Here is a 25,804-nt window from a genome sequence, read left to right on the forward strand (position 1 = left end):
GTAATTCTTTTTAAAATGTTGGTTTCAATCCTACCCTCAACCATTTAGTCCTGCATTAGCATTGAATCCATCGATATGAGAAACAGGAACAGCAAGAAACAAGAATGAAACTGGGGTCATGAAATATTTGATTAGCTGCATGAACTAATTAGGCCAATCATGGATGAAGGAACAGAATATGTCTTTGTTGGGATCATTTAAAACCTTTCTGTGCTGGATGAGTCATTCCCTTCTGAGGGATAAGAACTGAATTGCTTGATCAGGGCGGGGGAGCTGGCCTAGAAGACCCAGTTGCCAAATACCTCAAGGCTCAGGATTGCTTCCTCTGTTAGATTTCTCTGTTTACATTTTGTAAATATGTGAACTGAACTAGACAGCAAATGGCCACAAACAGGCCTCTTCTTAATGCCACAATATTTCCAAAGATCAGAGTCTGTCTTTAAGAAAAAGTTAGTTCCCTGTTATTTTGACTAAGATTGTTTTGGTTTGATAAATAGAGGGGCGCTTCTCACGATCAGCAAAAATCGGGCTAGCAGAGGCTAGCCCGATTTTTGTTGACCGTAAGAACCACCGGGCTCGCAGCCGAGCCCGGTGGTTCTTGAGCGGCAAACCCGCTCAAAAACCCCTGGTAAAAAGCAGGTTTGCGGAGCGAGCGCTCCAGCAAACCTGCTTTTTCCCATCGTGAGTAGCCGCGGCGTGGCTTTGCACCACGCTTACTCATGAGAAGACCCCTGGCCGGGAGGCGAAAAGCCACCTCCTGGCTCGGGAGTCTCCCCAGTATGCCCTGCGCGCTCACGCAGGGCATACTGGGGCTTGTGGGAGCCGCGCGGCCCCCGCTCTCCCCACCCCCTGCCGGCTCCATCTCGGAGCTGGCCATCGTGTGGGTGGCCGATCCGGCTGGCCAGGGCTCCCTGCCCACTCGTGAGCAGGGAGAGTGGGCTTAGCCTGCTCTTCCTGCTCACTGCCCCAAACCGGGTCTCACTGATCGTGAGACCCGGTCCAGAAGGGAAAAAAACCAAACCAAAAAATGTTTTTGGAACCTATTCATATGCGCTTGATATATTGTAGAATAATTCTTACTATTAAACCCATCAGATTGAAAACATGCTGTCTGAATGCACAGTATTGCAACTGGAAAGTCCGTTGAGACAAAGATTCCCCAGCATAGTGAAATGCAGGCAAACTAAAGTCAGACTGTTAACCTAAGTATCATACACTGGCCTTGTTCACACTGCTAATGTTCCAACATTAGCAGGATTATGTAAATCCATGACAAGGCAAGGATCTCAAATTCAACTTGGGCCATAAACCACCTTGGCAATAGTTCACACAATCAAAGTAATCTTTGTAACCCACTTTAAACCTAGATTCAAGTTATTGTGTGAACAAGGCCACTAGCTGAAATACAGACTAATGTTGCACATATAGAAAAGGTTTTGTGTGCTCAGCAGGTGGAGGGGGGATTGCATCTTTGTCCTGCACCATGTCCCTACCAAAACCCACCCCCTGATGAGGCTATTCACCTCTGTCTGCACTTCCTTTATTGGGGCTTTTATTGGAGAAATAGGGTTAAACCCCTATCCCGTTTGCTGAAGTCCACATCTAGATCTCAGGGTCCCCCATGGCTGCATTTGGGCAAAAAAGTGTCCCAATCACATGATTCAAATATATGTTCATGGTCATCTATTGACCTACAGTGACAACCCAAAATTAATGTGCAAGAAGCTAGTGTGGAACAAACTCTGTACTGATTTTTCACAAGGTTGTGCAGTACATACTGCCAATGCCTATTAGCCATAGCTACACAGAACATGTGTTCTTCCCATAATTGGAGGCATTTGGATAAAGAAGCAAAATCATCCTCATGTTGATGTAGTGACGGCAGAGCATTAGTGGAAATTAAATTTAGAAATGCCTTTTGGTGAATTCCATGACTAAGCAAGCCAGAAACTAGAGTTACCCAAGGCAAATCTGTTTAAAAATTACTTAAATTACATTTTAAAATGTTTGGGAATACTGTGTGTCAAATTGGATAACCTGGCACCTGTTTGTTTGTATTTACATTAAAAAGCAATGGATATTTAAAAACGTGGAGGCATAGCTCAGATATTCTATCCCCATGTAGAGTGGGAGGTTATGGAGTCCATATATGTGGAGAGCAGGACAAATGGGGTGCAGGGGTGACTGGAAAGGAAGTGGATTTCCAGTCCAGGAAATTCCCGTCTTCCCTCCACTGCTCCATCCTATGATCACTCATCCCTGAGGTCATACTCATATAGGTCCTCTTCAGTGTGAATCTGGAGTAGAAATGTGAGGGTGTGGTAGTGTGGAGGAGGGAATCTCCTCATGGGCCATTCCCTTTCTTTCTTATCCATCCTTAACCACAACATCTTCACTCTTGACTTTCCATGCTCTGGACGCTTCCTGCTCTATGCCAGCAGAAGAAGGAAATCTTAATTATGGCAACTGTGTTGGGTTTTTTTGTCTTTTTGTTTTGGAGGGGGGCAGTAAGGCTGATGTCTTGGGAAGCCAAATGAGGTAAACAGTGGAATTATAGGGACAAAGTGACTCCATTATTGTACCAGCTCCATTGGCTATTGGTAACTTCTGGGTCCAATTTAAAGTGCTGGTTGTTGATGTGACTCCCTAGGCACTTAGGATATTCTGATGATCACCCAAAAGCAGACTAAGGGAGCCCAGTCCACTTTTCGGCAATTGTGTGCTGCAACGGGAGCTTTGCAGCTCCCAACAGCTAGCCACGTTAAACCCCCCTCTCCTTAAACAAGGTTAACGGAGTGATGGCTCTTGTTTTTTTGCTCGTGTGTTGCTCCAGCATGCAGCGATATATGAGTAGACCCCTGACTGGGAGGCTGCAAGCAGCTTCCCAGGCTTGGGGGGCTCTCCAGGATGCCCCACGAACTTGCGTGGGGCATCCTGGGACTGCCCGGGCCCACGCTGCCCCAGGCCCTGCAGCCCCCACTGGCTCCGTGACGGAGCTGGCAACCATGTGTCAACCAGATCCGGCCACCCAGAGAGGAGGCACTGATCATCTGCAGGGAGGTAAGTGCTTTCGGGCTTCCTCCCCGCAGAAGGTGGTAGCCTCCTGCAGCGATCATGAGGATCGCTTCATTGACTCTTAACACCTGTACCTCCTTTTGTCCACTAGGGACATTGGGAGTAGGCCTCGATAGTACAGGACTGCTCCCTTGTTCTATCTTACTTCTGTATCTCTGCTCTAACTCTTCTATGATTGGTAGACTGGTGCTCTTGATACACTCCCTTCTTCTTTGTTCTCTCTTTTCTCCCATCTTCCTTCCACCATGAGGTAGTTAGTACAGGCTGCCAGCTTTCTATCTAAGTTTGTAACTTCTTTAAATCAACCCATACTTGTTTTAGACCTTAAGCAATTGTCTCCAGATCTCCTCTGTGAGCAATGTTCTAATCAGACTGGGTTTGTCTGCTAAATAAGGGGATGATTCAAATTATCCCCTACACTGGTTATGGGGCCAACCTTCTTCTAATGAGGCATAGTGAGGCAGATACCTTAGGTGGCTGATTAGGGGAGGTGGCATTGCATGCCCCTTCCATCACTTTGCCTGTGGCAGACTTAGTTGTGCTGCCCACCCAGCACTATTTGTGCCACTTCTGCTACTGTACCTCATGGTGTTGGTGTAGGAGCAAGTGGAACATGCCTGCTCTATTGGCCCACTGAAATGCTGTCCTAATCTGCCTTTTGAAAAGCAAGAGGAGAGAAGCCGCCATAACTGAGGAGTGTCCACACTTCCTGCCACTCTGTTTCCTGCTCTCTGCCTTTAAAGGCAGAGTGGGATGACAAAGGCAAGCAAAGAGACTGGCTCAAGATGGAATTACGAAAGTGTACACAGAAATTACTCAAACCACGTGGGTGCATATGCTCCCCGGGTTCACTATTTACAAATCAGACATATAATTCATCCCCTAACTAGGCACCATGGTTACCCAAGAGGCCTAAGAGCTTGAGCAAATGACACTGGTACTGCAAAGGAAAGGTATGTTAACCACCATATATCTAATTCTGCAGTTAGATTTAGAAGTGAATCTATACCTCCCCCCATAAAGGGAGGGGGATAAATAGAAATTGGTCATTTATAAGTAGAAATTATTAATGACTGAACTTGGTTCTCAGTGTTGAATGATCCCAAAGTTACAGTGAATATCAATCTGAAGAGGAATGCCTATAATCTGTTGTTACTGTGATGTTTAACATAATAAAGTCTTAGTCATCTCTGTCCAAAATTCAACAGGTGCTGGAGATGTGGATGCATTTATGTAGGCTTTCTTTGTGTATTCTGGGTATTTCTGGAAACCATTTCCTATTTATTCTGAGTGTTAGCATTGAAGAAATGACAGGATATACTTCATCTTTTGATCTATTAAATATGCTTCCCCCACCCTAATATTAATGTTGATCTATTACCCACCCTAATATTAATATTGATCTACTAATATTGATCTATTAACTATGCTTTCCCACCCCACCCTTTCCTCCCACCCTGAGCCTTTTTGGAAGGGCGGTATAAAAATTGAATGAATGAATGAATGAATGAATGAATCCTATATAATAAAAGGCTAAGTGAGTGGCCGTGGCTTTGGAACGTTGGGGATCTGCGTCCCTGCCTCCCTGGGCTGTTCTGGGCCTGCGCGAAGCACAGGCCCAGAAGAGCCCAAGGGACACAGGACCTCAGACACCAGTGTCCCACAGCCACGGGCGGCCATTAGCCGGTGTGTGGCGGCGGGGGAAAGTGGCCGAGGCGGCGGCAGAGCCGCCGCCTCGGCCATGAGCTGCGGCACGGCGAGAGGAGGCCGAGGCAACCAGAAGCGGCCACCCTGAAAAAGGCGAGGGCAATGGCGGCGGGGGAAGACCGAGACGGGGGACAGGGAAGCTGGGCGAGGTGGCGGCGAAGCCGCCAACGAGGCCCCCGCCTGCTCACAGCCGTCGCCCCCGCCTGCTCACCCGCCCTCCCAGCTGCCCAAAATCACCTTCCCCGCTCCCCCCCAAAAAAGATTAAGGGCCAAAATGGCCCATGAGAAGGTCGCCGCCCCCGCCTATCGCCCACCCAGCTGCCGAAGACCACCTTACCCGCTCCAGCCCGAGGGAAAAGAGAGGAGCTCACGAGCAGAGCTCCTCTCTGTGCTAAGTCACTGCTCAAACTGCCGCTATGGACGCAAAGGACGCCTATTGCGTCTATTGCGACAGTATGGGCAGCAGCTTAACACAGAGAATAGCTCTGTTTCCGAGTTCCTCTCTTCTCCTTCGGGCTGGAGCGGGTAAGGTGGGCTCCGGCAGCTGGGTGCGCGGGAGGGTGATAGGCGGGGGCGGCCACCTTCTCATGGGCCATTTTGGCCGTTATTCATCCACCCCCCCTCCAAAAAAAGTAAAAGCAAAATAAGGAAGAACAAAAACAGAGACAACAACAAAACAAAAAGAGAGAGGGGACAAGGGGGGGGGGAAAGAGACAGAAAGAGAGAGAGAGAGAGACAGAAAAGACGGGATAGAAAGCTAGCGCCCGTTATCATAACGGGCTTAAAAATACTAGTGAATAATAACCTGACAGTACTAGTAAAAGTTAGGGAGTTGGAATTACATTCATTGACAGTCGCTAGATTCAATCAATCAATCTTTATTATGGTCATAGACCAACATAAAGAGTCACTAGATTAAGAGGCTGTTCTCACAAACAGACTAGACCAGGCTAAAGCAGCCAAGGCTAGGCTTGGCTGCCTGTAAGAACTGCCGGGAGCCACATGGCTCCTGGTGGTGCTTCAATGGCAAACCCACCTCGGGAACCCGCCAGTTAGCCAAAGTGAAGAGCATGAGAGTGCCCTCAACTCGGGCTAACTGCTCACATGTCAGTGCTGGCCAGTGGCCAGTGCTGACACAGGAGGAGGCTCCCAGCCATCTCTGGGGGATACCCACAATGCACCACACACTTGCACAGTGCACTGTGGGATTTCTGGGTGCGGGAGCAGCACATTCCGGTCCCCGTGCCTCTATGCTGCCTGGGGGTAGCAGCGAACCATCTGGGCGTGCGATCCACATGCCCAGACAGTCCCTGGAGATCATCTGCAGGGAAGGTGGGCTCTCTCAGGCTACCCCGCCACCTGCTAGCTAGCCCTTTCACACGATCGTGGGAAAGGGCTCTAACTGTTAGTGAAGTGCTACCGACTAACTATGTTAGGCTGGTTGACAAAGATCTGACATCATTAATCAAGCTGATCCATTATGTAAGGGTTAGAGAAGGAAGACAGGTGGGTGACAATTTGCACAAAATTTGATTCTCTTTATTTCTTATTAGAGCAACTGAATACCCAAAAAATGAACATGCATTCATTCTATTTGGCACGATTTAAGAGTGTGTGTGTGTGTGTGTGTGTGTGTGTGTGTGTGTGTGTGTGTGTAAACTTTATCACAAAATGGAAGAAGCTGGAATACTATGCATGACTGTTTACAGGAAAGTTGCTATACTAAATTAATATTGGTACATTGCAGTTATAGTGCTGGTGTACTGTAATCTGTCTTCGTTTAAACTAAGAAAGCAGCATTGTGAATGTTCAGCAAGGTGAGTATTATTTTGCAGGTGTAAGTGATGTGAGTTTGGCTGCAGCAAAGATGCTAATTACAACTGACATTGAAATGAGAGAATATTCAGTAAAGCCTTAGATTGCATGTTTTCGTTGAGTTTCTAAATTGTAAGCTGCCTTAGAAACTAGTATAAGGTGGAAGGAAATGTGGAGAGATGAAAATATTAATGAATTGCATTAGAGGTTTAGAGCAACTATGTACCTTGTGTGAAGTTTCCAGGGTGATATAATTATATGATCCTTTGTCTTTTTTGTAGAATTTGGGTAAGTTTTCTTAATGAGCTCATTCTGTTAATTGCTAATAACATACTTGATATCTCTATGCATGAATAGCTCTACCTCTAAATAGGGGTCCAACAGCAGTGCATTGTGGGTACTTAACTTGGTTCTTTTTGCCACACTAATGTGTATTGATGATTGATGCTATCTTTTCCTTTTCCTATTAATTTGCAGAATGCAGAAACAGCAAGAACAGTGTCAGATATTTACAGCTATCCTCTTCGCATTTATTTTCCTGCTAGCAGCTGTGAGCACTACTGAGGCTGGCAAAAAAGAAAAACCAGGTAAGGGCAATGTTATTAGAGGTATTACTAGACATTTAGATTAGGATTACTTTTCTTGATGCATCACTAGATATTTAGCAAGGTGGGATTACGGATCTCTTTCTCTTCCCTTGCCTGTTTTAAGTGGGTTCTTTCTTTCTTTCTTTCTTTCTTTCTTTCTTTCTTTCTTTCTTTCTTTCTTTCTTTCTTTCTTTCTTTCAATTTTCTACTTCAACTAGTTGGAAAAACATTGTTCAGTGTTGGGATTCCTCTTCCTTTTTTGCATATCAGTTGGATAAAGCACCTTTAGATGAATCAGTGAGTCACGGAAGAATAAAGGAGACGATCTAATCCAAGCTCCCTCCATAAAACAGGATGAACCACTTGCCATCCATCACAAATCAGTGCATACCAATTAGGCAACATTGTGCCGCAGTCAGAGGACAGATGCATCACAGCAAAGTGTCTTCAAGGTGATGGCCAAATATGCACATTTGTTTCGGAGCAAGTCCCATTTAACACAGTGATTCTGAGCAGATATGCACAGGAACTTGTATAGGGCAGGGCAGCACAACTTTGGCCCTCCAGCTGTTGTTAGACCACAGCTTCCATTAGCCACAGTGACCAATAGTCAGGGATGATGGGAGGTTGCAGTCCCACACCTGCAGAAGGGCCAAAGTTCTGCAGCTCTGGTATTGTCTCAGCCTTCTAAGCAGTGCACCTATTAGTTTGCTGTCAAGTCTCAGTGTCAAGAACGAGGTAGCAGTGAGCTTTAAGGTGAAGCATCTGCACTAATTATGACATCAGCATCCAGTTCCTGGTGGGGATCGTTTAGAAAGAACAACCATGCTGGCCACCCAAATAGCTGCCACACATGCTCAGAGGCCATGTGCATGCTGGTGCCATGCAGGGGCAGCTGGGAGATGTCCCACTGGCACACGGGCATAGATGAGAGAAGTGCTGGGATGGTGGCAGTGGCAGCGAGTGGAGCAGATACGGACGTGTTCTCCTCCACTTAAAAGGGGCTATGTAAGCCCTTGATTTTAAAGGGACGTGCCTGCGATTCGGAAAGCTGAATCACATTTTGGCACATCCCTAACTCTGAGGCCATTACGAGCCTAAAGTTCCGGACCAGATCATAATTGGTTTGGCCCAGTGACAGCCGTCCTCAATGGATTCACTTTTACTCATCCAGACCTACCAATGGGCTGCAGTTAGGAGGCTTCACCACAAGCCTTCCATTAGACTATTAGTGCTGCCACAGAAGCATCCCAGACACCAAGTCCATGGGAAATGCCATGTCCACGGATCCTGTGGACTTCATTAGGTTGTCAGGGTCCTTGGGAAATAAGTATCCTATGGATCCTTGTGCCTGGGACACTGTATTGTATTGAAAGTCTAATGGAAACTCCACAAGAAGGCCTCCATATTGTCAAACCTTGCTGCCACCAAGACATTTCTGAGGAAAAGAAAGGTGGTGAAGGACTTGCAGAATGGAGTGAGGAGAACTCCAGATGCATTGTTCTCTGATAACTTCATCAGGGGCATGATTTGGCTTTATTTAGTTTCTCCTGTATTTTAAGTGTAATGCCTTATAAGTTGGTTCACAATAAAAAGGAAGGCAATAATCAGAACACACATGAAAATTATCAATTTAAGTTATCACGTAAAACAAACCAAATAGCTGCCCAAAACCTACAGCAGTTAAAGCAAAGATTAAACTAGTTTGACCAGAAGTTTTGCGAGAGATTAAAATCAGTCAGCTAAATGCCTTGCAAAGCAGGAAGGTTTTCACCACTTTCTTATATGTCACCAGGGATGCACCCTCTGCAGGATAGGGGGTGTTCTATAATTATGGTGCCACCACTGAAAAAGCCCTGTCTCTGGTCACCATCAAATGATCATGGGATAGTGAGCAGGGCTTGACAGGCTGATCTTAAAACTGGAGTTGGTACATTTGGATGCAGGCAGTCCTTTAGATATCTCCACCTCAGGCTGTGTTTGGCTTTAAAGCTTAACATCAGTACTCTGAATAGGCTTGAGGTTAATTTGGACCTACGTCACATTGAGCCCAAATTAAATTTATAGCAAACCCATTCCAAATTGAGCCCAGGAGAAGTCACTTATATGTCCTGGCAGTATTTTGACCACATGCCTATGCTAGGGACCAAAACAGCTTAGTTGGGTCAGGACTCAAAGCCGGCGTGTGGAGTAGCAGTTATTGTGTTGAACTAGGACCAGGGAGACCTAAGTTCAAATACCCATTCAGCCACAAAACTCACTGGATGCCTTTGGGCCAGTCATGTATCTCTCACAGAACAGTTGTGAGGATAAAAACACTGCCCTAAGTTCCTTAGAGGCTGGGGTGTGCATGGAACTGGTTTGGCCGGTTTGGTTTGAAACTGAACCAGATTCAAACTGATTCAGCCCAGTCCAGTTCCATGTATGCCCGAACAGGATCTGGTCTGGTCTGACCATCGAACTGAGTTGAACCGGTTCAAGGGATATACTTATAAAAGGGAATTGTTGGCCAGGTTCAAAACCTTCTCTTTTCCTAGGGGGCAGATTCAATAGATGCAGGGATGTCATGTGGTTTGAATTTTATTTTTTTAATGAAATACAGAGAAACCATTAATGTTTTTGGACATGAGAACTGGAGACCTGTCAAATAGACAAGCTACTGATGCTGTGTTTCATTGTAAATGGCAATTGAGAAACTAAGTGCAATGGAATCTGACATTCTAGGAGCAGTTGTTTTATAGCAAGGAAGAAATACAGCATCACATCAAAGAAATTATCTGACTCAGTAAGTTCTAGGCAAGGCCATATCTTATGTGGAGGGAGGCACCATTTGGAGTTGCTGACTCCCCAGATCAGTCAATTGTAGTACTTAAAGTAGCCCCTCTTTTCACATAATTACACAATTTAAAAGTAGCTTACTAGTACATTGCTACCTCATGGAACATTCAGAAGTGAACAAGAGGACATGGTAGTGTCTCCCTTTTTTGCAGATGTAAAGTTCAGGCTGAGAAAGTAGAGATTGATTAAGCCAGGACAATAGGAATTGTAGTTCAACAACATCTGGGGACTCAGTTTCAATAACTTCTGGTCTAAGCTCATCAAATAAACTCATGCCCAATGTAAGATATTCTTGATCACTTTCTAGAACTTTCTAGATCATGTTCTAGTGTACTTTCTAGATCACTGTTCTCACTTTTAGCTGCCCCAAATCACTTGGTAAGTCTGGATGGGTAAGAGAAGGGACTTGATCCATCAGGGGAAGCTGACACTAAAGCTATTCTCACAATCAGTGGAAAGCGGGCTAAGGGTGCTTAGCCTGCTTCCCTCCGATCGTGAGACTCACCGGGCTCTCAGCCGAGCCCGGTTGAGTCAAAGCGGGTAACCCGCTTAATTGCCCCTGCCTCAAGCCCAGGTTAGCGGAGTGAGCGCTCCGCTAACTTGGGCTTTCCGATGGTGAGTTGCTGCGGCATGGCTCCGTGCTGTGGCAACTCATGAGTAGACCCCCGGCCGAGAGGCTTAAAAGCAGCCGCCCACTTCGGGGGTCTCTCCAGCATGCCCTGCATGCTCGCGCAGGGCATGCTGTAGTTTCTGGGGGCCGCATGGCCCCCAAACTCCCCAGCCCCCGCCGGCTCCATAATGGCCGGCTGGTTCAGCCGACCACAGCCAACTGACAGGTCATCTGCACTGCAGGGAGAGCGGGCTAAGCCTCATAGTCTAGAGCCTATAGCCTGAATTTCGGGGTGTGTGTGTGTGTGTGTGTGTGTGTGTGTGTGTGTGTGTGTAGGGGGGGTGGGGACTCAGATTTCTTAACTCTAAAAGTTGATTTCTGACCTCACCCCACAATTTCTGAACTGCAGTACCACCATTAGTGCAAATGTTTCACTGGAGGAGGCGGGGCCATAACTCAAGTGTAGAAGATATGCTTTGCATGCAAAAGATCCTGAGTTCAGTCCCTGGCATCTCCAGATAGGGCTGGGAAGGACCTTTGTCTGAAACAGGAGTCTCGAGAGCCATTGCCAGACAGTGTAGACAAAATAGTTTGCTAGATGGGTCAATGATCTGACTCAGTGTAAGGCAGCTTCTTATCTTCTAGAAGCTCATTGCTAGGGATATGCAAAAAATTCAACTGAATCAATTTGAATTTGAATTGAATTCAAATAGATTCAACTGTAATTATGGGTGATTTCAATTACCCACACATAGACTGGGTAAATTCACATTCAAGTCAGGACAAAGAGGTCAAATTTCTAGATACGCTAAATGACTGTGCCCTAGAACAGTTGGTCATGGAACCTACCAGAGAGAAGGCGACCTTGGATCTATTTCTGAGTTACACCCAGGACCTGGTGCGTGACGTCAGTGTCATCGACCCTTTAGGGAACAGTGACCACAGTGCCATCAAATTCAGCATACATGCGGGGAGAGAATCACCAAGGATGTCTAACACAGACATTTTGAATTTCAGAAGAGGAAACTTCTCCAAAATGAGAAGTATGGTGAAAAGAAAGATGAGGGGGGAAATCAGGAGAGTCACTTCGCTCCAGAGTGCATGGAGTTTACTCAAAACCACAATACTAGAAGCCCAGTTAGATTGTATACCCAAAAGGAGGAAAGGTACCACTAAGTCCAGGAGGATGCCAGCATGGCTAACGGGTACCGTCAAGGAAGCCATAAAAGGGAAGAAGACTTCTTTCTGAAATTGGAAGGCCTGTCCAAACAAAGAGAACAGAAAGGAACACAAACTCTGGCAAAAGTAATGCAAGGTGACAATAAGGGAGGCAAAAAGAGAGTTTGAGGAACATTTAGCCAAAAGTATCAAGGGGAATAACAAAAACTTCTTTAAGTACACCAGAAGCAGGAAACCTGCCAGGGAGGCAGTTGAACCATTAGACAATGAGGGAGTGAAAGGGATTATTAAGGAGGATATGGAGGTTGCAGAGAAGCTGAATGAGTTCTTTGCATCTGTCTTCACAGCAGAAGATACTGAGCATATACCTGTTCCTGAACCAGGCTTTTTAGGGATGGAGGCTAGAGAGCTGAGTCAGATAGAAGTGACAAGGTATGATGTTCTAAACTGTCTGGAAAAACTGAAAGCTAACAAATCACCAGGGCCGGATGGCATCCATCCAAGAGTCCTCAAAGAACTCAAATGTGAAATTGCCGACCTCCTTGCTAAAATATTTAACTTCTCCCTGAAATCGGGCTCTGTACCAGAGGACTGGAGAGTAGCAAATGTAACACTGATTTTCAAAAAGGGATCCAGGGGCGATCCGGGAAATTACAGGCCGGTTAGCCTAACGTCCGTTCCAGGCAAATTGATGGAAAGCATTTTCAAGGATAAAATTGTAAAGTACCTAGAAGAACAGGCCCTGCTGGGAGTGAGCCAGCATGGCTTCCGCAAAGGTAAATCTTGCCTCACCAACCTTTTGGACTTCTTTGAGAGTGTCAACGAGTGTGTGGATCAAGGTGATCCAGTTGACATAGTCTACCTGGACTTCCAAAAAGCTTTTGACAAAGTTCCTCATCAACGACTCCTGAGGAAACTTAGCGGTCATGGGATAAGGGGACAAGTACATGTGTGGATTGCTAACTGGTTGAAAGACAGGAAACAGGGTAGGTATAAATATAGAGTTTTCACAATGGAGGGAAGTAAGAAGTGGGGTCCCCCAGGGATCTGTACTGGGACCGGTGCTTTTTAATTTATTCATAAATGATCTAGAAGCAGGGGTAAGCAGCGATGTGGCCAAATTTGCAAATGATACCAAACTCTTCCGGGTAGTGAAATCCAAAACGGATTGTGAGCAGCTCCAAAAGGATCTCTCCAAACTGGGGGAGTGGGCGACAAAATGGCAAATGAGGTTTGATGTTAGCAAGTGTAAAGTGATGCACATTGTGACAAAAAACCCCAACTTCAAGTATATGCTGATGGGATCCGAGTTGTCGTTGACGGACCAGGAGAGGGATCTTGGGGTCGTGGTGGACAGCTCGTTGAAAGTGTCGACTCAATGTGCAGCAGCTGTTAAAAAGGCCAGTTCCATGCTAGGGATCATTAGGAAGGGGATTGAAAATATAACGGCTAACATTATAATGCCCTTATACAAAACTATGGTGCGACCACACTTGGAGTACTGTGTACAGTTCTGGTCACCACATCTAAAAAAGGACATTGTTGAACTGGAGAAGGTACAGAAGAGGGCAACCAAGATGATCAGGGGCCTAGAGCACCTTTCTTATGAGGCAAGACTACAACACCTGGGGCTTTTTAGCTTAGAAAAAAGATGACAGCGGGGACACATGATAGAGGTCTATAAAATCATTCATGGTGTGGAGAAAGTGGAGAGAGAAAAATTCTTTTCTCTCTCACACAACACTAGAACCAGGGGTCACTCCATGAAATTGATTGCCAGAAGGTCTAGGACCAACAAACGGAAGTACTTTTTCACACAACGCGTGATCCACTTGTGGAACTCTCTGCCACTGGATGTGGTGACAGTCAACAACGTGGATGGCTTTAAGAGGGGTTTGGATGACTTCATGGAGGAGAGGTCTATCAATGGCTACTAGTCAGAGGGCTGTGGGCCACCTCCAGCATCAAGGGCAGGGTGCCTCTGAGTACCAGTTGCAGGGGAGTAATGGCAGGTGAGAGGGCACGCCCTCAACTCCTGTCTGTGGCTTCCAGTGGCATCTGGTGGGCCACTGTGCAAAACAGGATGCTGGACTAGATGGGCCTTGGGCCTGATCCAGCAGGGCTGTTCTTATGTTCTTATAACTCAGAACTGCTTACACAGAATGGGATTCATTCAAATCAATTCAAATTTGAGTGTATTCTAATTGAATTTGCTCAAATTTGATTTGAATTGATTCAAATACACCAAAATTTGAATAGATTTGAACGAATGAATAGCTGTTTGGTTTTAAAAAGCAATAGTTGGATTCCCAGATCAAAAGATAGTGAGGCTCTCCACACGAGCAGTGTGGAGAGCCTAACTGGGCTCTGTGGGGAGAGTGGCCTTAGCCCACTCTCCCTGCAGATGAGCAGGGAGTTTGCCCTGGGCAGCCAGACTGGCTGCCTACACGACTACAGGCTCCGTCATGGAGCTGGTACGGGTGGCAGGGATGGGGGCGGTGGGGATGGGGGCCGCCTGGCCCCTGGAAGTTCCAGAATGCCCTGTGTGAGTGTGTGGGGCATTTTGGGGAGAGCCCCAAGGCCAGTATGTGTGTGTGTCACAAACTCTTCTTGTGAGTTGCTGCAGCGCAGAACCACGCCATGGCAACTCACGATCACCAAAATGGGGTTAGCAGGGTGTTCGCTCCGCCAACCTTCAGTACTTCCAGTGACTGTTGCTGGTGTCAATCTTATGTTTCGTTTTAGAATGTGAGCCCTTTGGGGACAGGGAGCCATCTTATTTATTTGTTGTTTCTCTTTGTAAACCGCCCTGAGCTATTTTTGGAAGGGCGGTATAGAAATCGAAATAATAATAATAATAATAATAATAATAATAATAATAATAATAATAATAATAATAATAATAACCTCATTTAAGTGGCAGGCAAACTGCCGAGAGCTGCGCGGCTCCCGATGGGTCCCATGATTTCAGGAAAGTGGGCTGGGCCCCCTTAGCCCGCTTTCCTGCAGTTGTGAGAATAGCCTTATTATATGGGGACATTGGGAGCTACTAAGGTCCAAACTTTAAGTTACATGCAGCTGCATGTATCTTTTCTCAGATTTTAAATTTTTTATTTCTTTTTAAAGGAGTCTGTAATCTTAGGTGAGGGCTGGTGAGATGGAAAGAGAGACTGCTTAGCCCTTTCTGCTCAAAATCCACCCCCCATATGCTCTTCTCCTTTGCAGGGGAAAAAGATGCATTTACCCATAAGAACATAAGAACATCCCTGCAGGATCAGGCCTAAGGCCCATCTAGTCCAACATCCTGTTTCACACAGTGGCCCACCAGATGCCACTGGGCGCCACAGGCAGGACTTGAGGGCATGCCCTCTCTCCTGCTGTTACTCCCCTGCAACTAATACGCAGAGGCATCCTGCCTTTGAGGCTGCAGGTGGCCTATAGCCCTCAGACTAGTAGTCGACGATAGACCTCTCTTTCATGAAATTATCAAAACCCCTCTTAAAGCCATCTAGGTTGTTGGCTGTCACCACCACATCTCGTGGCAGAGAATTCCACAAGTTGATTATGCATTGTATGAAAATGTATTTCCGTTTGTTGGTCCTAAATTTCCTGGCAATCAATTTCATGAGATGACCCCTGGTTCTAGTGTTATGTGTGAGGGAGAAGAATTTCTCTCTGTCCACTTTCTCCACTCCATGCATGATTTCATAGACCTCTATCATGTCTCCCAGCAGTTGTCTTTTTTCTAAACTAAAAAGCCCCAGGTGTTGTAGCCTTGCCTCATAAGGAAGGTGCTCTAGGCCTCTGTGCATCTTGGTTGCCCTCTTCTGCACCTTTTCTAGTTCTACAATGTCCTTTTTTAGATGTGGTGACCAGAATTGTATGCAGTACTCCAGGTGCGGCCGCACCATAGTTTTGTATAAGGGCATTATAATATTAGCCGTTTTATTTTCAATCCCCTTCCTAATTATCCCTAGTATGGAATTGGCCTTTTTCAGAGCTGCCGCACATTGATTCAACACTTTCAATGAGCTGTCCACCATGGCCCCAAGATCCCTCTCCTGGTCAGTCACTGACAGCTCAGATTCCATCAGCCTATACCTGAAGTTGGGGTTTTTCGTTCCAGTGTGCATCACTTTACATTTGCCGACACTGAACCGCATTTGCCACTTTATTGCCCACTCACCCAATTTGGAAAGATCCTTTTGGAGCTCCTCACCCTTGCTCTGCTAGGGGAAAAAAAGCAACCGGAGGGTCAGTTTAGAGTGGTGAAACAGCCAGAGAGGAAAGGGTTAAACATCACCCCCCATTCCTCTGCTAAAATTCAGTGTCCAATGATGATTGCTTTCAGTTAAAAGTTGAAGAAGAGATGCATGTATACACTAGTAGAAGAGGATTGCTGATTTTAAAGCATGAGCAATTCAAATACCCTCTACCTTTAACACATTTCTTGCTACCAACTATCTCTCACACAACCAAGGCTGACATGAATAAAAGTACAATTGTTACCAAATTGCCACCAAATAAAAATGGAGGTAGATTTTGGACTCCCACTCTGCCAAAACATCTGTAGCAATTTCAAGTAAGATTGTGCTAGAACCCTTTGGGAATTTACTTTAGTTTTATCAAAACTCTTTTTGCTTCCCTCATATTTTTTTCAGAAGTTTTGCCTGAGGAAGAATTCTCAAATTTGCGTCCGATTAAATTTGACTTTAAGCATAGTTCAGCAAAGACATGCTAAAATGCCCATAAGGAGTTTCCCCAACCTTACCAAATACTACCTCTTTTTTAATTCATTGAAATTCCTCAGATGTTTTCTTTCTTCCTGTGCAAGAACCTCTAAATTTACCTTCAATTTCCCTTTAGGATAGGTTTGGCAGCAACTCTAATTTCAAATAGAGATGCTGTTGAAGTTCATTAAGTTCAAGCCTGGACATAGCTCGGATTCCCATAATGCTCTCCTCAAAAAAGAGGCAAGCATTAAAATCCAAGCAGGAGAAATCATCCTCCTCCCTGCAGAGGGTGGCATCCAGACCTGCAAAACAGCACAGCACCACTTTTTATGAATTGAAGAAAGTCTGGATACTGCCCACCACTCCACCATCTACCACTCTTTACCTCTTAAATGCTTACTGGATTGCAGCAACATCAGCAAAGAGAAGAGAAAATGAGGGAGATCTTTCTCTCCTTCCCTTTCTGGTGGACTGCTAGCATGCTAGGACCAAAACACCGGGGCAGGGTAGATGTGAAGCTTCTCAGCAGTTACTTAAATTACAGAATGAGGCAAATTTGGATTCATAAAAAAGTGAAACTTCTTTTGGGTTTTTAGCTTGGCTAATTTCCAGACCAATCTGATATGAGTAGATGGGCTGTGGAAGCTCACCCATCTTTAGTTTCGAGAGGATTGTGATGAGATTCAACTTGTTTTTCCAGGGGGTTTCATACACCCACCAAGTGAACCATTAACCACTTTCAAATGTAATGCGGAAGCGTGGGTTCCCCACCCCACACTCTCCCATCCGAATCCAGACGATCATGAGAGTGGTCACTCTGCAGTCAGCGAGACTGCAGAGTAGGGATGTGCAAGCTGGATCAATTCGAACCATGGTTCAAATTGAATCGGCCTGGTTCGGCATGTCCAAGTTTGAACCAGACCAGCCCCAGTTCTAAAAGAACCAATTCAGGGATATACTTGTGAAGTATATCCCCAGTTTGGGGATATAGCTGAGGTCTGAACCACGCTACAGCTGGCCCAGGCTGTCCTTCAGGAGGCTGGCATGGGGCTTGGAGGAACCCCTCCACCCGCTGCCATCCCCACCTCCAATTACTGGATAAAGTACAAAGTGTACCCTTTCTCTCACCCCCACCCACTGCCTTGGGACAGGGAATCCCCCTTAGTTGTAAAAGGGAAACCTCGCCAGATTCCCCTTTACAAGTATATCCCCAAACCAGTCTGCAAACCATTTCGGCTGGACCTAGGCTGGGTTGGTTCGAATCTGGTCTGGATTTGAACCAAACCAGCCACACTGGTTCTGTGCACACCCCTACTGCAGAGAGGCGGGGGAGCTGGCTCTGCGAGCTTCCTTCTTTACTGGAGGGCAGCCCACATAGCCAATCATGCCAGGGCTGAGGGAGGAGCTTCCTCCCTCAACTCCGGTTCCAGGGCCAGCAGCCTGCAGTTCCAAATTTGGATCCAGTTCCATATTTGGATGCCACCTGGAACCTCAAAACTCTCTACAACCCATGGGTTCAGATTGGAGTTCCAGTTTTGAACCCTTGGTTTTGTCACTGCACCAGACTCTGGTTCTGCGCATTCAGTCATCACATCCATGGAACTGCAGACCTATTCAACTGCAGTTCCACATTATGTATGAATAATGTGTAAAATTGTGGTCACTCACTGTCACTCCTTGTTAGATTGAATCCAGAATTTCAGTCCATGATGGCAACAAGAAGGAATCATGTTTCTTTTCTTTTCAGTAAAAGCAAATATAGCTTTGATTGAATTAAACATTTTTTGGAAAATATCCACTTTGTGGGTCTCTATTTATACAAACAAAGATATCCACTTTATATCTTTGCAGTTATACATTAACAAGTTTTTTAAAAAGAAGTTTCACAGACAAAATATAAATTTAAAAAGCTTTTAAAACCATACCAACATAACGTTTTCATTACACAATGGAAAAGCTATAGTAATGGCTTATTTAATTCAGGTTCTACATATTATTACAAAATACAATACATGATGTAATGCATAATGACAATCCAGTCCTCTTTTGTACCCTCTCTTCCTGCATGCCTTGCTCAGTGAGCAGAGTTCCCTAGCACAGAGATAGGCAACCCTGACTCCCCAGCTGCTGTTGAAGTAACACTCCCATTATCCCTAGCAAGACTGACACACACCTCCACCGCTCCCAAGTCAGCAGTTCTGCTGCATACAAACTTATGGTACACTTGTGTGTAAGAGACAGGATTGGGCCCCTGAGTCTTCACAGTAATGATTGGTTTCCCTGCCTTCCCTGATCTAAGAAGGGGGGGAGAGAGAGAGAGAGAGAGAGATCTTCTTTCATTTTCATGTATATCATATGACTGGGCGTTCTGGTGATTCACCAGACTTTACGTAGCCATTATTTAATACTGGAGCTACAAAGCTATATCATTTGGAGGATATATGAGTTTTGCTTTTGTTAAGAGGCTCCAAGGGGGTGAGGTCATGACTCAGTGGTGGAGGGCCTACTTTGCATTCAGAAGGTTCAGGACCTAGTACCTCCAGGTACCTCCAGGTAGGACTGGAAAAGATTCCTGCCTGAGATCTTGGAGAGCCACTACCAGTTATAGACAATAATGAGCTCAGTGGACCAATGGCCTGACTCGGTATAAGGTAGCCTCACAGATTCATTTTGATTGATTGAATGATTGATTAAGTGCCGTCAAGTCAGTGTTGACTCTTAGCGACCACTCCAGGATGATCTGTCTTCAACTTGGCCTTTAAGGTCTCTCAGTGGTGTGTTCATTGATGTCTAATCGAGTCCACCCACCTTGCTGCTGGTCATCCTCTTCTTCTCTTTCCTTCAACTTTCCCCAGCATTATGGACTTCTCAAGGGAGCTGGGTCTTCTTCTCATAATGTGTCCGAAGTATGATAGTTTGAGCCTGGTCATTTGTGCCTCGAGTGAAAATTCTGGTTTGATTTGTTCTGTGATCCATTTGTGTGTTTTCCTGGTTGTCCATGGTATCCTCAAAAGTCTTCTCCAGCACCAAAGTTCAAAAGCATCAATACTTTTTCTATCTTGCTTCTTCAAAGTCCAGCTTTCGCATCCATAGAGTGTCATGGGAAAAACCATTGTCCGAACTATTCTAATCTTTGTAGGTAAAAGCAAAGTTCATCAGTATTAGTATTTCAGAAGCCCTCTTACTTACTACCAATTTTGTGTGCTCTGAGTATTTGCTAAGCATATAAGGGCTGTGGAGGAGGCCATAGCTCAGTGATAGAGCATCTGCATGCTTGTTTCTAGAAGGCCCCAGTTTCACACCTTGGAATCTCCAGGTAGGGCTGGGAGAGACTCCTGCCTTAAACATTGGAGAGCCACTGCCAGTCAGTGTAGACCAGGGTTTCTTAACCTCGGGCCCCCAGATATTGTTGGACTACAATTCCCATCATCCCCAGACATGGCCTTTGTGGCTGAGGATGATGGGAGTTGTAGTCCAACAACATCTGGGGACCCAAGGTTAAGAAACCCTGGTGTGGACAATACTGAACTAGATGGACCAATGGCCTGACTTAGTATAAAGCAGCTTCCTATGTTCCTATAAGCCAGTCTTTAGAAGTGGGACCTGACCATTATTTTCTCTCTCTTTGTTCCATGTGGTTGTTTCCAGAGAAGAAGGTGAAGAAGTCTGACTGTGGGGAGTGGCAATGGAGTGTGTGTGTCCCCACCAGTGGAGACTGTGGGCTGGGGACGCGCGAGGGCACCCGGAGTGGAGCTGATTGTAAACAAACAATGAAGACACAGAGGTGTAAGATCCCCTGCAACTGGAAGAAGCAATTTGGAGGTAATGTCCGTTGTGGTTGGATTAATAATTATACTGTGTATTGGGGGGGGGACTTTTAATTGATTGATTAAATTAATCAGTAAAAAACCTATTAATTCACTAAATAGTCATCCCTTGATTAATCAGTGTTCTTTCTTTAAAAAGTTAATTTTATTTATTTGATTGATTGATTGATATACCGCCCTTCCAGAAATAACTCAGGGCGGTTTACATCAAAATAAAAACAGCAATTAAAATCAAAATGAAATCAATTAAACAATTAAAATATTGTAAACATTGAAATCCTTTAAAAATATTAAAAATGTAAAACCATAAATCTAATTAAAAGCCTGGGTGAACTGGATGAACTTTAGCATAACTACTCATGAAACGGCAGATATCAGACACCGGGGCCATATACGCTACCTTCCAGGTGGGTGGGCAAGGGGAAGGCTTTGGAAACCTTATCTCCACCCCACCCCCCCGAAAATCATGCTGAGCTTGGTGGGCGTACAGAGATCCCACATGTTCAGTGCTGTTCCGTGCAGTGCAGGTCACTCTGAGACCGGGACTGTTTGTCCCTGCCTCTGGGTATTCCACAGTGCACTGAGCACGGAGCACTGAGGGATACCCCCATGGTAGAGGTCCTCTAGGCCCCGTCTCTGTGTTAGCACAAGCTGCAAGCAGCCCACACTGACACATGATCCTGGCAGCCAGGTTAAGAGCGTGCTTGCGCCCTTACCTGGGCTAAGAGCCAGACTTCGGTGCTGGGTTGGGCGCTGTGGCTCCACTGGGATCTGCATAGATCCTGGTGGTTTTCATGGGTAGTGAAGCCCAGGCTTGGCTGAGTAAGCCTGGGTTTGGCTGCTTGTGAGAACAGCCTCACCAACTTTGTAAAAAGTTACATTGTGACTCAAGAATAGGTTATATTTTCACAACGGAATCTCCAGCTCATCATGCTAAGATTGAACTGGTCTGACCATGCTTGGGCGCCTGCTTGTGTATTTACAAAAGAATCAGAGGGGAAAGGGCCTGGACTGGAAGTGAAACGGATTACTGCAAAACCAGGCAACTGCAGATTATATTAATCAGCTTTAGTAATTTTAGGTTTTTCGCTTTTTTAGTATTAATGTGTATATTCCATCTATTTTACTTTTTAAACTGCAATTATTCTTAGTTTTAGCCTTTTGATGGCATGTGTTAATATGCATTCTAACTTGCTTTTTAAAATTGCAATCATCATTAATTTTAGCCTTGTCATGATATCAACAGAACATCATCATATAACTTTTTAATTTTTAATTTTTAACCTTTAATTTTTAACCTGTATTAATTCTATGCTGGTCTCTGACCATAATAAAGGATTGATTGAGTGATTGATTGATTGATTGATTGATTGATTGATTGATTATATTAATCATGAAATTGTAGAAACAATGAAGATTGTGGAGAGCCATTAGTTTAGCTAAGGGTTCAGTTTAAAAAATGGTTTGGGTGCAAATCTAGTATAGCATAGCATCGTTCATCAAGAAGCAAAGAGAAAAAGAGAGAATGTCCCTTCTAATGCAAGGACTCTCTTAGGAAAAACATGCCTGCTTTACTCTTACATGGCAGGAAATAAATATGTTTTCCAAGATGTGGCTGTGGTGGGTCTGTATACATGATTAGGTCACATGTATTCACACTGCAGAATGAGGATGTGAGACATCATGATTGGATGGATTAAACTTGGAAATGTTATTGAACGGCTGATCTGGATCCCTCTCGCCACGTGAATCCGTTCAGCCTTTGAAATTATTGAGTTAGGCTCTCTTGCATGCTAACTTGGCAAAGAGGCACCTTTTAACGTGGTGATTCTCTTTATTTAGCAGGGAGAGAATAACAGGCCTTATCCACCCCCAGCACAGTATCTCCAGTGACTGTTGCTGGTGTCTATTTTATGTTTCTTTTTAGATTGTGAGCCCTTTGGGGACAGGGATCCATCTTATTTATTTATTATTTCTCTGTGTAAACCGCCCTGAGCCATTTTTGGAAGGACGGTATAGAAATTGAATAAATGATGATGATGATGATGATGATGATGATGATGATGTTCCCAGGAGCTTAGTCACCATGGAGATGAGGGGAGTGAATATCTGGGGGCTGTGGGTGTCTTGGGGCTGTGCCCTACCTCCCCTGCCCCCCACTGATGTCATTAAGCCAGCATGGCCAAGCTGCCCCATTCCTGTTCCCCTTTAAGGCAGCCTGTTCTCATGCATTGGGCAACTCTGTGTCACTGAGCCAGTGTGGCTGTGCCAGTTGTGATATCACCAGGCCATTTCTGCTTGCTTGCTCTCTGGCTTAGCCTCAGAAGGTGCTGCATGGCAAATGCAGTGGGCAGCAAAGGTGGGCAAGGGGCAGAAAAGGCAGTGGCCCACCCTCCAATCTTGCCCCAGGGCCACCTCCAATCTTCCTATGACCCTGCATGTTCCATCACTATTCTAGGTTCAAGGATTGATCAGTTTCCATTCTACCAGTGGGCCAGAGATTACTGAAAATTCTGTCCCACCAAATATTTTACTGGGTTTTTTTTGTTTTGTTTATTCTATCTCCATGTTTCAGTTAAGATTATGCTTTCTCTCTGTGTGCACTTTTTCTGATGCCATTTAGTTTAGATTGTTTGTTTTTACTGATAGTTTTTGTTGGAAAAGTCATGGCTTGGTGAGTGAAGTCAAACCTATGTACAGTATAGGAATCAGGACCATGAACAGCTCCTCCAGCCAGCAGGTGGTGCTATAACCTAGCACTATTAGTTGGTGGGAGCTTTACAGTATATCTGCTATTTGGGATTCTTCTTACTCTTGTTCTCTGCTTGAACCCATGTGATTTTCTTTCTCATACTTCCTTGTTCTGCCTTTTCTCTTCACCCTGCAGCATCATTTTGCATAGTGCGGTTTGTGGTTTATACCAGTAAAGCTTTACAAAGAAACTCTTAGCTCTGTCTGGTTGACTGATTTGGTCATTCTGCTAACTGTTTGAAATATGATGGGGACCCATCTTGGGCATCTCCATAGCAGAAAATAGATGAAAAAGAAGGGTATACAGTTTAATATCAATCAATCAATCAATCAATCAATCAATCAAATCTGTAGCAAAGATTTGAGGAGAGCTGGTCTTGTGGTAGCAAGCATGACTTGTCTCCTTAAGCTAAGCAGGGTTGGCCCTGGTTGCATTTCCATAGCAGACTTGATGTGTGAGCACTGTAAGATATTCCCCTTAGGGGATGGGGCCACTCTGGGAAGAGCATCTAGGTCCCAAGTTTCCTCCCTGGCATCTCCAAGATATGCAGAGAGAGATTCCTGCCTGCAACATTGGAGAAGCTGCTGTCAGTGTGTGTAGACAATACTGAGCTAGATGGACCTATGGTCTGACTCAGTATATGGCAGCTTCCTATGTTCCTATATAAACTCCTCCTCATTTATTTCTCATCTCCCTTAATAAGGAGGGGGTCTGTAAGTCAAGTGTAGAGCATCTGCTTTGCATTCAGGGGGGTCTCAGGTTCAATCCTTGTCATCTCCAGATAGGAAGGGCTCTTTCCCAACCTATCTGGGACTCTGGAGAGCTGATGCCAGGCAGTGTAGAAAACACTGAGTTAGATGGACCAACACCCTGACTCAGAAGGGCAGCTTCCTATGTTTCTTTCTTTGTTCATTTGGCAGCTTCTCCCTGGCTTAGTTTCTCAGTATGTGTGAGAGTAAAGGGACCGCATTTAAGATGGCCCAAACATCAGAATCAACATCCCCTATTTTTCTCTTTGCTTTTTAATGAGTATTTTTCAGCTAATACATTTGCCCTGTTAATATTTTAAATGAGTCCAAGGCTAAATCTAATGGTTTCCCACAATCTTAATTCATTTCAAAATATTCTACCATTTCATATTTAATGTTATCATGACATTTGAACCTGCCCTCTGAATCCATCCACCATGAAAACTGATCCAATTTTGTTGTATGGTACATTCTGTCATTAACAACAACAACAATGAAAAACCCACTTTCCTTCTTATGCTTAAGGTGTTCCCATTTCTTCTTATGCTTAAAGTCACCCCATTTTCATTCAATGGGATGAGAGATGTGTTAGATACCAAGAGTTTGGAGTTGTATTTATGGAGGTATTTTAAAAATCTAGTGAGTTTTCAAGCTCTAGTCATCTCCCCCGGAGCTAAAAAAAATGATCAGAGCAAAAATTAAAAAAGATGGTCTTGTTAGGTTGAGTGGGTTAATTAGCTCATCAAAACCCCTGGGACAAAAGGAAATTTTGAGCAGGAGGGAGTCAGTTTGATGAGACAGTTAAAAGATAAAGCAGGAGTGAAACTGTAATTAGGAGCAACGTTCTGTTGCTTGTGTTTGCTGGAGGTTTGAACATGCAATCCTATTAAATTAGGCATTTCTCTTCAGTTCTGCCTGAGTTTCATGGAGCTTCTATATTGATAGAGATAGAGAACACACAGAGTGAATCCACAGCCTTATCCTAATAGGGCATTCTCTAGCAAAACACTGGTAAAAACAGGCAAGTGGTAGACAGGTTAATGTTGTTAGTGAATCTATATGTCACCCTTCTGCATATAGCTCTCAGGGGGGCTTTGTATATAATACAAAGACGAATGTAATAAAAACAGTGAAACTCTAAACTGAAAACACAGAGAACAGCACACCACGACAGTATTCAATAACAATCAATGAAGTCCAGCAGAATGATGAACACAGTGGTTAAAATCAATTCTAAAACATGTTGGAAGGTCTGAGAGAATTAAAATAAAGTCCCTGTGTGCCATCAAGCAGATATCCAGTTTGGCACCAGGTGAACTTCCCTGGCAAAGGTATATCATACACAGCCTCCGCAACTGAGAATACTTTCTCTGCAGTCACCACCCGTCTGACTCCAGGTGGTGGGGAGATTTGGTGGAGGAATGACAACCATGGGGTTTGGTCAGGCTCATTTGGTAGACTGGAAAAACATTCCCAGCAAGGTTCAAATTCCTGCTCCCTGATATAGTCATTCACACAATCAAAAACTGTGTTCAATCCAGGTTTGGAAGTTGTGAGTGCTCTTAATTTTCAGTTGTGTGGAAGCACAGTAGGAGAAAAACCTGGGTCACTTTTCTTCTTACCTTGCCTCCACAAAATCACTTCTAGCCAGGTTTTCTTCCTACTGTGCTTCTATACAACCAAAAATTGGAAGCGCACAGAGCTCCCAAACCCAGGTATAACACAGTTTTTGATTGTGTGAATGACCTCTCAGTGTCATGACCTCAGATCCAGTACAGCACCCCCCCCCCCGCCCAAAATGGGGAATGAGGCAGACAGTTCAGGGATAAGACAGGAACAAGGAACCTATGATCCAGACCTGGGTGATGCCATGCTGCCAAGACACTTCCCCACTAGGGGAACCAGGGTCAGCACCCCCACCACAACCCAAGG

At 44.9% G+C, this 25,804-nt stretch overlaps 1 protein-coding gene across 1 annotated transcript in view; it reads left to right on the top strand.

Annotated features, from left to right (window-relative positions):
* Window positions 1-25,804, top strand: part of PTN (pleiotrophin) — a 160,740-nt gene that overhangs the window by 103,529 nt on the left and 31,407 nt on the right. The window contains exons 2-3 of the mRNA XM_053257814.1: window positions 7,075-7,184; window positions 20,193-20,366. Coding sequence (XP_053113789.1) covers window positions 7,076-7,184; window positions 20,193-20,366 — 283 coding nt within the window. The 5' untranslated portion in view covers window position 7,075. The remainder of the gene's footprint in view (window positions 1-7,074; window positions 7,185-20,192; window positions 20,367-25,804) is intronic.

The sequence above is a fragment of the Hemicordylus capensis genome, chromosome 5 (genome assembly GCF_027244095.1).
Source record: "Hemicordylus capensis ecotype Gifberg chromosome 5, rHemCap1.1.pri, whole genome shotgun sequence".
NCBI classification, from domain to species: Eukaryota; Metazoa; Chordata; class Lepidosauria; order Squamata; family Cordylidae; genus Hemicordylus; species Hemicordylus capensis.